Source organism: Hemiscyllium ocellatum, chromosome 7 (genome assembly GCF_020745735.1).
Source record: "Hemiscyllium ocellatum isolate sHemOce1 chromosome 7, sHemOce1.pat.X.cur, whole genome shotgun sequence".
Taxonomy (NCBI): Eukaryota; Metazoa; Chordata; class Chondrichthyes; order Orectolobiformes; family Hemiscylliidae; genus Hemiscyllium; species Hemiscyllium ocellatum.
In genome coordinates, this window is record NC_083407.1 from 76341957 (window position 1) to 76355431 (window position 13475).

Here is a 13475-nt window from a genome sequence, read left to right on the forward strand (position 1 = left end):
GAGGCCTGTTTCCATGCTGTAGACCTCTGTGATTCTATAATCAAAAAACACAAGGAGAAACCCATGCTAAACCATTCGCAATGGCCGCTGGTAATTTCTCATTCAAATAGCAATCTGAGAAATTGTTGCTGTTGCTGCCTCACCAACAAATTTTTGGAACAACACACGTCATTAAGTGTGTGTTCATTTTGTTTCGTTGACTGACAAATCCATATTTGATCTCATGCAGAAATTTACTTCCATATTAATGTGAATCTGTTTGCATTTTACACAGTTCTTTAAAAGAATATTATTTCTCCTACAGGACTGAAGAGCATTGAATTGACACCTCTTGCTGCTGTTAGTGTACAGTTGTTTTCTGCTGAAGAAAATGTGAAAGTTTCGGGATCCATTCAAATTACATTACCTCTTGGACCAACAGACCTAGTGACACATGCAGATGCCCTTCCAGCCTGGACATTTGACCTGAAAATTGGTATGTGAGTGAATCTCAATATTTGAGCCACCATGGGGTGGCACTTTGGCTCAGTGGTTAGCACTGCTGCCTCACAGCGTGAGTTATCCTGGTTCAATTCCAGCTTTAGGTGACTGTGTGGAGTTTGCACATTCTCCCCGAGTCTGCGTGGGTTTCCTCCAGGTGCTCCATTTTCCTCACACAGTCCAAAAGTGTGCGGGTTAGGTGAATTGGACATGCCAGATTCCCCGTAGTGTTCAGGATGTGTAGATTAGGTGCATTAGTCAGGGGTAAATGTAGGATAATAGAGTAGATGAATGCATCTGGGTGAGTTACTCTTCAGAGGGTCGGTGTGGCCTTGTTGGGCCGAAGGGCCTGTTTCCACACTAGGGATTCTATTTTTAAAAATCTATAATTCTGATTAATGTGAAACAACAATGATACCCTGCGGAACAAACAATAGTTTCTTTGTACACTGAAGTGCAACAATCAAAATGTTAGCGATATGGCCTGATTACGTGCTTTCACTCAATAGGAGAGTATTGAGTTGAAATAACATATTACTTATTCAATTTCTGGTGTTGACAGATGCAATTTGATTTTAGTTTAAATGTACAGATGAGAAGAGCTATTAAACCTTTCAGATAATTTTTTTAACAACATTCCAAAATTCCATCCAGTCTGCCCTCTATCTCAGTGCAGTATCTGACTGCCTTTTGCATGGCTCAAGACGTTTCTCCTCCACTAATCTACCATGAGGATCATTTCCCTAAGCTGCATCTCAAAGTCTGATAAACTTATCTGTGGCATCTCCCTCGAGAGAGAGCTAGACTACTCATTTCCACATATCTTAGCACATGCAGATCCAAACTGTAGCACTGTGGTACTTGTGAGCCTTTATCAGGGCTGGTGGCTACTGGTAGCAAATCAAGTGATATTGCCTCTTCATCAGTTTTGTGCTGCTTCTCTTTCTCCTACTGGAGCTTTGTGTCTGTGCAGCTGGCAGTAATAGGGTAGCGTAAAGCAGGAATTGAAAAGGAGCTTTTCAGGGTGGGAAGCAAGCAGTGAGACAGTATGATGAGAGTGTACAGGCTGTGAAAAGAGACTTAATGCAGGAATATATCACCATACCCAATGTTTTCACTGATACAGTGGGGTCCATTACAAACGTCATCTTGATGCTGAGAGCCAACATCACCATGTGCCTCAGGAGTTGAGGGATTCTTGTACTTTATCATTTCTACTGCCCTCACTTTTGGTGTCAAGGAGCAAGGGCAGGTTGCCAATGATTGTTAGGATTGGTGATGAATAGTGCAGTCAGCAGGTGGGTTTACATCTAACGCCATTAGGAAATACATAAGGATGAGCTAGATTTTCTGGCTGTTCAGTCTGAATTCTAAATGCCAGGGACTTTAGATGGATGAGTGAAGGGTAGGGAGTGCATTGTGCAGTTTGAGAAGCTGGTGGTGAGATGGGTAGGGGATGTCTGTTGACACAGACGCACTCTGACCTTGAGTGCTCATGTGGCATCTTGCGAATGTGGCCATGATGAGATGCCAGTGTAGGACTGAGGTGGACAAAGAAAGAAGTCACACAACGCCAGGTTATAATCCAACAGATTTAATTAAAATCATGACTTTCAGAGCACTGCTCCTTTGTTAGGTGAAGGATCACCTGACGAAGAAGCGCCACTCTGAAAGCTTGTGATTTTAAGTAACCCTGTTGGACTATAACCTGGTATCATGTGACTTCTAAATTCTTGGGGCCAGACTCTGGAAGTTAACCTCTCTGCTTACCTAATTCCACTTACCTAAGGAGAGTAGTCTTCCCTCACTGGAACCATGCCATTGAACTTTCTGCCAACCTCCAGCACAATGCCTTTAATGCCTCCAAAGTGGTATGGGAGCCTGTAAGTGCCCTCAGGTTTATTTTGCCATAGTTTACATTTAAGCAGTTTTCCTCTTTGCAGTTTACTTTTAAGAGAGGCAGCTTTTGTTTTTAAAGCATTATGTTGTTTGTGAGTAATGTAAATTGGCTCTCCTGCAGAGCTTTGAGGCAGCTGACAGTATTAGGAAGACAGCTGTGCTGAACTCACTGAAGTAAAAATGCTACAGTCATTCAGATGAGATGGGTGCACCAAATTTACATTTTTACCTCAGTGCCCACGTCCAAAAATCAGAGCAAAACTATTTCTATCGCAGTGTCTTTCAAAGGCTGAGAAGTCCATATTTTTAAATAAACCATGCCATTAACCATTAACACAAAGGGTAGGACCAGGCTGGGAGACCTTCCTGATTTCCCCTGATAAAGTCAGCTGCAGTGAAGATTGAGTTTGGCTTTCCCTCCACAGTCCAATTGACACCCTTAAATGGGACACACCCCAACCCAAAAAGGTCATGGGGCTTTCCTCAGAAGCTACCTCATTTAAGTGCAGTCCAGGGCCTGCATTGTTGTTCTTTGTCTGGGCCTACTTCAGCATCAGCAGTGGCTATTTCTTGGAGGTGGAATGCTTATCTTGAAAGTATCTGGAGCCTTGACTGCACGCTGTTGGAATTTGAACCATATTCCAGGAAATGGCAAGTTTGCCCTGACTGTCTGGCTGGGAAGTGGGGCTAGTACTGTGGCCATTATGTTACTCCAAGATACCAGCCTTTAGCTTAAATTCGCAGAAAGTCTAAAGTTTGATACTTGTAATTTAAGTGCCAGATGGTGAGTTGCATAGGAACTGTGAAAAAATGAAAATTGTTCCACTCTTTAAATTTTGAGGAATGGTTGAAATAAGCTGAAGAACTAACATTTAGGGAGGAATTTAATGACCGTCTGTGGTGAGCTTGGTGATGGGAGAGTGGTGTGTTGAGAACCCACCATCGTTTCACCTTTGTCCTATGATGTCCTGTTTCTGTCATCAGTTGAAACCTCTGGCGGCGGAAAGATTCATCATGTGGAAAATTCCAAAAGCAATTCTGTCACGGTTCCTTGTGGACTTTCAGGGCAGTTCCTTGTTCAGAGGTACCTAGTGTCTGATCAAGGGACCTGACATTGGAGAGGAGAAAGGCTCATTGAAAGCCAACACTTTTTTCTCCAATATAATATCCCTAATCCCAACATCACTTAGTTGTAGCCTGGGTCACATATGATCCTGACCCTGAGGGGTGTGTCCATTATTGGCAGCAACCATTGCCTTCACATATTGGCCAGTGGCTCATGGTGGGTAGGACTTCTGCCTGTAGTCCCTGGTCCTGAACAAGACCTTTTGCTACTCAGTTAAGTACTGTTGCCACTTAATGCATTGGGTCTTCCTGAGAAGAACGGATATGGGACTGTCACTCACTGTCCAGCCAGCTGGTGAGTATTCTTGTCATCTGCATTAGATTCCACTGTTAGATTATTATGTTAAATTTAGTAAATGCCATGAAATTAAAGCTGACTTAACTTTTATTTGGCAGTTTCATAGAATCCCTGTAGTGTGGAAGAAGACCATTTGGCCCAGAGTCCACACTGACCCTCCAAAGAGCATCTGACCCAGATCCATTCCTTTCCTCATCTCTGTAACCCTGCATTTCCTACAGCTAATCCACATAAACTATACATCCCTGGATACTATGGACAATTTAGCATGGTCAGAGGAAGCCCACGCAGACATGGGGAGAATGTGCAAACTCCACACTTGGTCACTTGAGAGTGGAATTGAACTGGGGTCCCCAACACTGTGAGGCTGTAGTGCTAACCACTGAGCCACTGTGCCGCCCTGCAGACAAATTTACTATTTATTTAATGTATATTTAAAGTACAAACGGATAAGGTTCCCAATTATAAATTGAAACCCAGAACTGTAATTCCAAGGATAGTAGGTAACTGGCATTAATTTGAATTGTTTCTGAAAAATATCTGATGTCTAATGATGTTTCTATATTTCACTGCATCACAGGATAGCGGTTGATGGTTTCCACTTGTTGCAGTAGTATTTCAGAATCCTTTTGGTCTGGAGAGTCATCCCCATCTATTTTTACCACTCTTTTTCTTAGCAGCCTGAAGCAAATCATCTGTTCACCCACTCAGCTGAGGTTTGACAAAAATTTTCGGCCCTGGGATATAAGTGGAAAATACAGTTATTTCAACATAAAAAGCACATTTTAGTACCAGTAACTGATTATAAAAAAAAGGACTTTAAATAGAATTGACTATTTCGCCCCTTGAGCCAGATCCACCATTCACTGAGATCATGGCTGATGTATGCCCTAACTCATTGCGCCTCTTTACTCCATATTTGTTAATATCTTTGGTCATCAATAATCAATCATTCTGAGTTTTAAAATAAACAATTTTGTCATTTGGGGAAGAAAGTTCCAAACTTACACCATCTTTTATATAAAGATATGTTTCCTAATTTTACGTCTGAAGATCTGTCTGCATAATTTTGACCTTAACCTTCTAATCATGGACTTTCCAAGTAGTAAATATACTGTATCTGATTGATGTTCTCTAATACCTCTTATTTATTTTTATTATTTAACTTGTTTTTCTAATCAACCTGTTCAGAGCAATTATTACATGTCTGAAGCAATGGGACTTGAAACTGGATCTCCAGGTCCAAGGGTAGGGACATTACTATTGCATTCAAATCACCTGTTAACTATCTAAATTTCAGGGAAAATCACCTTGGTCTCCATGTAATTTAACCCTTGAGATCCAGGTTTCATTCTGATAAATCTACTTTGAACTTCCTTCAAGGCCATTGTATCCTCCTCCAGGCATAATGCCCAGAACTGCTCACAGTACTCCATACTGTACATAATGTAAACTGGGTTTGCATCTTTGAAACATGACTTTTTAAATTGTTGTATTGTTATGACACGGAGGTGAACCCTTCTGTTAATTAAACAAAACACCCAGAAAAGCTCACCTCGCCTCGTAATCTATTAAAATATGAATGGCAGAGAACTCCCAAATTCCATTATTTAAAGAAAATAAAATCAATTTATTCTTTAAGTCTAAAGTGAACATTAAACAACAAGTATTCATAACTTTAAGCCGCCGTTTCTCTTAACTGCTTATTACATGCTTCCAACTCTTTAACAATGTACTGTTCCAATAAAATTGAATTTATTGTCACGTGTACTGAGGCACAGAACACTTAGTAAAATTGTATCACTTAATTTCAAAACAATAAGCAGCTGTCGTCTTTGGTATCTCTTCTTCTGGCTGAAGATCTCCCTGGGTTGTCTTCTTTCTTTTTACTGTGAATATTTTTCATATGAAAGATACATTTGATAGAGTGTTTCAATGTCTTGGGTCTCTCTTGATGGCAGTTACTCTGTCTGATTTTCAGAATGCCTGCCTTTTTTATATCCCTAACATTGGATAGTCTCATTGGATGTTGACAAAACAGTAAATTCAAACTAGATTGGGTTTTAGTATCCTGGTACTTAATTTAAACTGATGGGTTAAATTCGAATTGTTGTCAAACACTACTGTTGTTAGAATACTGAATGGACTCTCAAACTCTTAACATTCACTTGTACTTGTGTTTTTGTTTTTGCTGCTGTTTACCTATTTACTTATCTATGCTACTTAACTCTGTGATCTGCCTGTATTGCTCCCAAGACAAAGCTTTTCACTGTGCCCCAGTACACGTGACAATAAATTCAGTTCAATTCAGTACCCATAACACTTCCTGTCTGTGTCCTGACAACACAATCTGGTGTACTTCTGGCCATTTCTCCTCTGCACTAACCTGCTATGGTCTCCATTTTCGTCTTTGGATTCTACCTTTAAGGTAATAACTGTCAGGAATACATTCTGATTCCTTTTCTGAGTGTGCATCTACATATAAGTATATATGTGTGTGTGTGTGTGTGTGTGTATATATATAAAATATTTTATTGTCTTGTCTTTCTGTTGTAAATCCATCAGCCTTTCAGTACTAAATACTTCTGCCTGACTCACCGCTGGTCAGGTTTTTCTTGCATCAGTACATCAAACAGACTGTCCGCTAACTGAACCTCAACTCCTTTGTCTTTCTCTTTAGTTTTTGCTTCGTGCTGTGACTTATGATCGTGCGATCTTGTTGCTGCACAGTTGAGAAAAATGCCAGGATATTTTTCTTTCAATTCCACAGTTCCCTGTTCTTCTTTGGCCTGTCCACAACAAGGGGTGTCACTCCCACCTTGGATCCTACTAAATTGTTCCCAAGAAAAAAAATATTCTTGGAATTGACACTCTATCAGATAATCACTCCCATTGTTACTTCCCCAGTCTTGAGTTGGCATTCCAACCTGATCTTACGTAGGGGATCGCTAAATTTCTGTCCATGTATTCCACAAATTACCACTCTCTGGCAAAACATGTCAAAAGGAGTGCAAATATGTTTATCTCTTACTATTAGAAACTGATTAGATCCTATATCTCTCAAAATTATCACTTCTTTCCCTTCTGCTCCGCTCTTCCGGAACAAACTTTACCCACAAAGGCGAAGTCTTTATAGAGATCGGGCACTAACTCAATACTCAGCCCCTGCTAAGGCTGTGTACTTTCCTGCAGCTCCTTGATTTTTCTTGGGATTTGCTTTACTGCTTTCATTAATGCCACTGGCTTAGCCTCTTTTACCATATCGTTTCCCACAGTGTCTTTCTTCAATGACCAGCACTATGGCTTTACATGTCCCACCTTACCACAGTGGAAACATGTGAGGACTTTCGCCTCCTTTTCACCCTCTTGGGCTTTTCTTCTACCTTGGTAAACTGTTACCATTGTGCTCTACTCTTTATTTTGTAGTGTAGGATCTCCCCTTCTCCAATTTCTATCCCTCACAGGATGAAATTCTTGCCGGAAGCTAAATTTTGCCTTATGCACTAACGCAGGGCCCAATTTCTGCTGCTCTTCTCACTTCTTGAACTTTCTGTTGATCCACATGAATTTCTATCATGTCTAGAAATGAATTTTTAAATTCCTCCAGCAAAATAATCTCTCTTAGAGCCTCATAGGTCTTATATATTTTTAAGACGTGCAGTCATCTGTCCGGATTTGATCAGGGACCTCGAAGTAAAGGAGCCATTAGGAGGTAGTGACCACAATACAATAAGCTTTAATCTGCAGTTTGAAAGGGAGAGGCTAGAATCGGAAATGACAATATTTCAGTTGAATAAGGGGAACTATGGAGCTATGAGGGAGGAGCTGGCCAAAGTTCAATGGTGCAATACCCAAGCAGGGATGGCAGTGGAACAACAATGGCAGGTATTTCTAGACATAATGCAGAAGTTGCAGGATCAGTTTGTTCCAAAAAGGAAAAAAGATCCTAAGGGGAGGCAGGGGTGGCCCTTAGGATGATGGAAGTTAAGGACCATATAAAGACACAAGGGAAAATGTATAACATAAGCAAAGATGAGTGGGAAATTGGAGGACTGGGAAGCTTTTAAAGAACAACAGAGGATAACTAAAAAGGAAATACGCAAAGAAAAAAATAAGATACGAAGGTAAACTGGCCAAAAATATAAAGGAGGATAGTAAAGACTTTTTTAGGTATGTGAAAAGAAAAAAAAGGTTAAGTCTAAAATTGGGCCTTTGAAGACCGAAACGGGTGAATTTATTACGGGCAACAAAGAAATGGCAGATGAGTTGAATTGGTACTTTAGATCTGTCTTCACTGAGGAAGACACGAGCAATCTCCCAGATGTAATTGTGGCTGAAGGACCTGAACTGAAGGGAATTTATATTAGGCAGGAAATAGTGTTGGAGAGACTGTTAGGCTTGAAGGCTGATAAGTCCCCGGGACCTGATGGTCTACATCCCAGGGTACTGAAGGAGGTGGCTCTAGAAATCGTGGATGCATTGGTAATCATTTTCCAATGTTCTATAGATTCAGGATCAGTTCCTGCGGATTGGAGGGTGGTTAATGTTGTCCCACTTTTTAAGAAAGGAAGGAGAGAGAAAACAGAGAATTATAGACCAGTTAGTCTGACCTCAGTGGTGGGAAGAATGCTGGAGTCAATTACAAAGGACAAAATTACGACACATCTGAATAGCAGTAGCAGGATAGGTCAGAGTCAGCATGGATTTATGAAGGGAAAATCATGGTTGACTAATCTTCTGGAATTTTTTGAGGATGTAACTCTGAAGATGGACAAGGGAGATCCAGTGGATGTAGTATACCTGGACTTTCAGAAAGGATTTGATAAAGTCCCACATGGGAGGTTAGTGAGTAAAATTAGGGCACATGGTATTAGGGGCAAAATACTGACATGGATTGAAAATTGGTTGGCTGGTAGGGAACAAAGTGTAGTGATAAATGGCTCCCTTTCGGAATGGCAGGCGGTGACCAGTGGGGTGCCTCAGGGATCAGTGCTGGGACCGCAGCTTTTTACAATGTACATTAATGATGTAGATGAAGGTATTAAAAGTAATATTAGCAAATTTGCTGATGACACAAAGCTGGGTGGCAGGGTGAAATGTGAGGAGGATGTTAGGAGAATACAGGGTGACCTGGACAGGCTCGGTGAGTGGACGGATGCATGGCAGATGCAGTTTAACGTGGATAAATGTGTGGTTATCCACTTTGGTGGCAAGAACAGGAAGGCAGATTACTACCTAAGTGGAGTCAAGTTAGGTAAAGGGGCAGTACAATGAGATCTAGGTGTTCTTGTACATCAGCCAATGAAGGCAAGCATACAGGTACAGCAGGCAGTGAAGAAAGCTAATAGCATGCTGGCCTTCATAACAAGAGGAATTGAGTATAGAAGCAAAGATGTCCTTCTGCAGCTGTACAGGGCCCTGGTGATACCGCACCTGGAATATTGTGTGCAGTTTTGGTCTCCAAATTTGAGGAAAGACATTCTGGCTATTGAGGGAGTGCAGCATAGGTTCACGAGGTCAATTCTCGGAATGGCGGGACTGTCTTAAGCTGAAAGATTGGAGCGACTGGGCTTGTATACCCTTGAATTTAGAAGGCTGAGAGGGGATCTGATTGAGACGTATAAGATTATTAAAGGATTGGACAGTCTGGATGCAGGCAACAGTTTCTGCTGATGGAATCCTGAACCAGAGGACGCAGTTTAAAAATAAGGGGTAGGCCACTTAGAATAGAGTTGAGGAGAAACTTCATCACCCAGAGAGTGGTGGATGTATGGAATGCTCTGCCCCAGAAAGCTGTGGAGGCCATGTCTCTGGATACTTTCAAGAAAGAGTTGGATAGAGCTCTTAAGGATAGTGGAATCAATGGTTATGGGATAAGGTAGGTACAGGATACTGATTCAGAATGGTCAGCCATGATCATAATGAATGGTGGTGCTGGCTCGAAGGGCAGAATGCCCTACTCCTGCACCTATTGTCTATTGCCTATCAAAATTACGATGTTTGATTCTTTCGAACTCAACATAAGTCTGACTTGGTTCCTTCTTTATGTTTCTGAACCGCTGTCTATACACTTCTGGTACCAATTCATAAGCACTCAAAATCGACTTTTTGACATTTGCATAACCTCCTGACCCCGTCATCTGACAGCACTGCATATAGCTCATGAGCTCTGCCTACCAGCTTCATCTGAACTAGTATTACCCACAAGTTCTCTGACCACTCCATCTGCCTAGCCAATTTTTCAAATGGAATAAAGAAGGCTTTGACATCTTTGTCATCAAAATGTGGCAGTGTTTTAACATATTTGTATACATCGCGACCTTTTTTCTTCATCTCCATCCTGTTAACTTGACTTTCATGATGAATTTGCAACTCCTGAAGTTCAAATTCTCTCTCCCTTTCTCTTTCTTCTACCTCTCTTTTTCTCTTTCTCTTTCTTCTATCTTTGTTCAGCTAAAAACCTTCTGTCTCTTTCTTTTTCCTCTCACTCTCTTTCTCTCGCTCGCTCGCTTTCTACTGTCATGGCTTTTCTTTCCCTTTCTTTATCTTCTAACTCCATTTGCCTCAATTGCAAATAATGTTTTTTATAATTCTACTGCACTTGTCTGTATCTCTGATACACTTAAGTGCTTGACCAACTCCATTACAATTTCAGCTTTCCTTTTGTCACTGGTTAAACCCAATTCTAACCTATTTGCTAATTCTAAAAGTATGATTTTCCTCTGTCTTTCTAAACTTTCTTGGCAAATTTGGGAAGCATCTTCAAACTCCAAAACCTATTTAGCCATCTTAAGAGCCATTTCCATCACTTTTAATTTAATCAACCACAAGTAACTGAAATTAAACAAACTGTCTCTCCTACATTTTACTTAAAAGATCAAGGACACTACTCGGTAAGTATTTAAATCTGCTGGGATCTTTCATATCCACATCTCAGACTGGCTCTTTGTAAACCTGTCCAAATCACGGACCCGAGCCCCAAACTGTTACAATACGGTGGTGAGCCCTTCTGTTAATTAAAGCAAACACCCAGAAAAGCTTGCCTCTCCTTGTAATCTGTTAAAATATGAGTGATGAACTCCCATATTCCACTATTTAAAGAAAATTAAATCAATTTATTCTTTAACTCCAAAAGTGAACATTAAACTGCAGTTATTCACAACTCTAAGCCCCCCTTTCTCTTACCTGCTTATTATCTGCCTCGAACACATTATTATTATATCAACTTAGTTTCAAAACCATACAGCAGCTGTCATCTTTGGTGTCTTTCTTCTTCCAGCTGAAGCACTCCCTGGTCATCTTTCTTTTACTGTGAAGATATTTCATATGAACAAGTACCCCTGATAGAGAGTGTTTCAGTGTCTTGGATCTCTCTCAATAGCAGTTATTCCATATAATTTTCAAAATGCCTGCCTTTTTTATATCCCTACAGTGGATTGTCTCATTGGTTCGATGTTGGCAAAACAATAAGTTCAAATATGATTGGGTTTTAGTATCCTGGAGCATAATTTAAACTGATTGGTTAAATTCGAATTATTTTCAAAACAGCTACCAATTCAAGTATCTATTTCACAGCCAAATGTTAACATATTTTCAATTTTCCAGTACACTCTGAGACTGCTCTTGTAAGCTCTCAGTGCAGTACAGCATTCACTCTCTCTCAAAGGTACAGTATACACCTTCAACTTCATAACAGTATTGTAGTCTTACAGACTTAAAGCCCTGTACTCCATTAACATTTTTGATTAATCTTTGGACCAGCTCATGACATTTTGATGATATGTCTGTTTGTGTCCCCAGTCTCTTTGGCCTCCACTGATTCTAGCTTTCATCATTTATACTGTACTCAGCTACTTAGGTCAACATGGATGACTTTACTTCGAAATCCATTTGTTACAGCTTTCTCATTCAGTTAATCTGTTGATATCTCTTTGAAATGTTAAATTTCTGTCTATGCTATTTCCAAGTGGCTTGCTTGTGTGTCATCAGCAAACTTAGACAATTAACTATCATCTCTGTTGCATAATGAGTACATCAAGCTTCTGTGCAGCATGATCCATGAACTGTGAACTTCGATAGCTCTTTTATTCTTCTTTAGTTTTTTTAGGAATTCCAATTTACAATTACCAGCAGCAAAGTTTTAGTTTTAAACAAGATCAAAGGTTATTATACAACTATCCCTAAAAGGTACAAAGTGAATAATGATAAAATTATTAGATAAAAGACAAACATTCAGATTAAAAGTAGATATGATGAAAAGATACTTACAAAGATGAAATTAAGATCAGTTGTTCTGGATCTATTATTTGCTTGAAGATTTTTTTCTGCGCTGAAGGGGGTTGAAGCTAGAATTCAGCATTTGCATTTGTTTCTGTAGTTGATTATTTGGAGGTTGCTTACACTTATTGGCTTAACAGAACAAATTCTGCAAGAGAGTAGAGGCTCTTTTGATTTTGCTTCTTTGGCACTTTGTTTTGGCAACATGCTTAAGCACAACAGTCCTTGACTTCTTTACTTTCTTTTCCTCTCCCTGTTGCAAACTCTTTTTTTGATGCTGAATTCATTCATTCAACCTGAATTACCCTCTGATCTGAGTGGATTGCTAGGGCCATTTCAGAGAGCAATTAAGAGTCAACAGCATTGTTGTTGGTCTGGAATTGTATGTAGACTAGTTCAGGTAAAGATGACAGATTTCCATCCCGAAAGGACATTGATGAATAATTTTTTTAAAGGACAGTGGGTAAATGGTCGCCATTAGGTTTTCATTGAATTCACATTTCACCATCTGCTATGGCAGGATTCAAGCCTAGGTTCTGGACTGCTCCTATGTCACTACCATCCCTTGCTTCCTGGAGCATTATCCCATCCATTGTCAGTTAGTCGAAGTAGGCAAAAGTGAGGATTGCAGATGCTGGAAATCAGAGTCTAGATTAGACTGGTGCTGAAAATGGACAGCAGGTCAGGCAGCATCCGAGCTGTAGGAAAATTGACGTTTCGGGCAAAAGCCTTTCATCAGGTCCTGAAGAAGGGCTTTTGCCTGAGACGTCGATTTTCTACTCCTCAGATGCTGCCTGACCTGCTGTGTTTTTCCAGCACCACTCTAACTTAGTCGAAGTAGTTGACTTCTAAGTTCCCAACCATCAGTTTGGTTTTCTTTGTCAAGTTGTGGTAAACTAGGATAAGTTGTCAACACCTCCAGGGAAACCATCACCTATGATATTCAGTTTACCCTTGGACGTGTACATCAACTTTCAAAGTTCTTAATTTATTGGATAGGTATGTTTGTAATCGACTTAGAGTGTTCTAAGAGCTCAATGTCTTTGCTCTTGTAAAAGGCTAGATGAATTCTGGCAGCCAAGTTTTAAGGCTGCTTCATTTCATTTAAAGAGAGATTGGGTTTTAAAATGGATAATATAATATCATATCTACCCTGTTCATAGCAGTTGTTCTGCATAAAGATACACCTTAGATCCTATGGAATAGCATAGTTATGCCCTGTCAATTTGGATAGTTGCCCATTATCCACATCTCTAATCTGCCAATTTCCTAACCAGATTAATGTACTCATGCATTTGCAAACATCCAGCTTAGTAGCAGGAAGAGCTCATTTAGCCCCTCAAACTTGCTGCACCATTTAATAAGATCATGGCAGATCTGGTTGTAATGTCGATTC

At 40.2% G+C, this 13475-nt stretch overlaps 1 protein-coding gene across 1 annotated transcript in view; it reads left to right on the forward strand.

The window, feature by feature from the left end:
* The window catches only part of fam171b (family with sequence similarity 171 member B), a 103034-nt gene that overhangs the window by 72365 nt on the left and 17194 nt on the right, over positions 1-13475 (forward strand). Inside the window, exon 5 of the mRNA XM_060827984.1 lies at positions 305-475. Coding sequence (XP_060683967.1) covers positions 305-475 — 171 coding nt within the window. The remainder of the gene's footprint in view (positions 1-304; positions 476-13475) is intronic.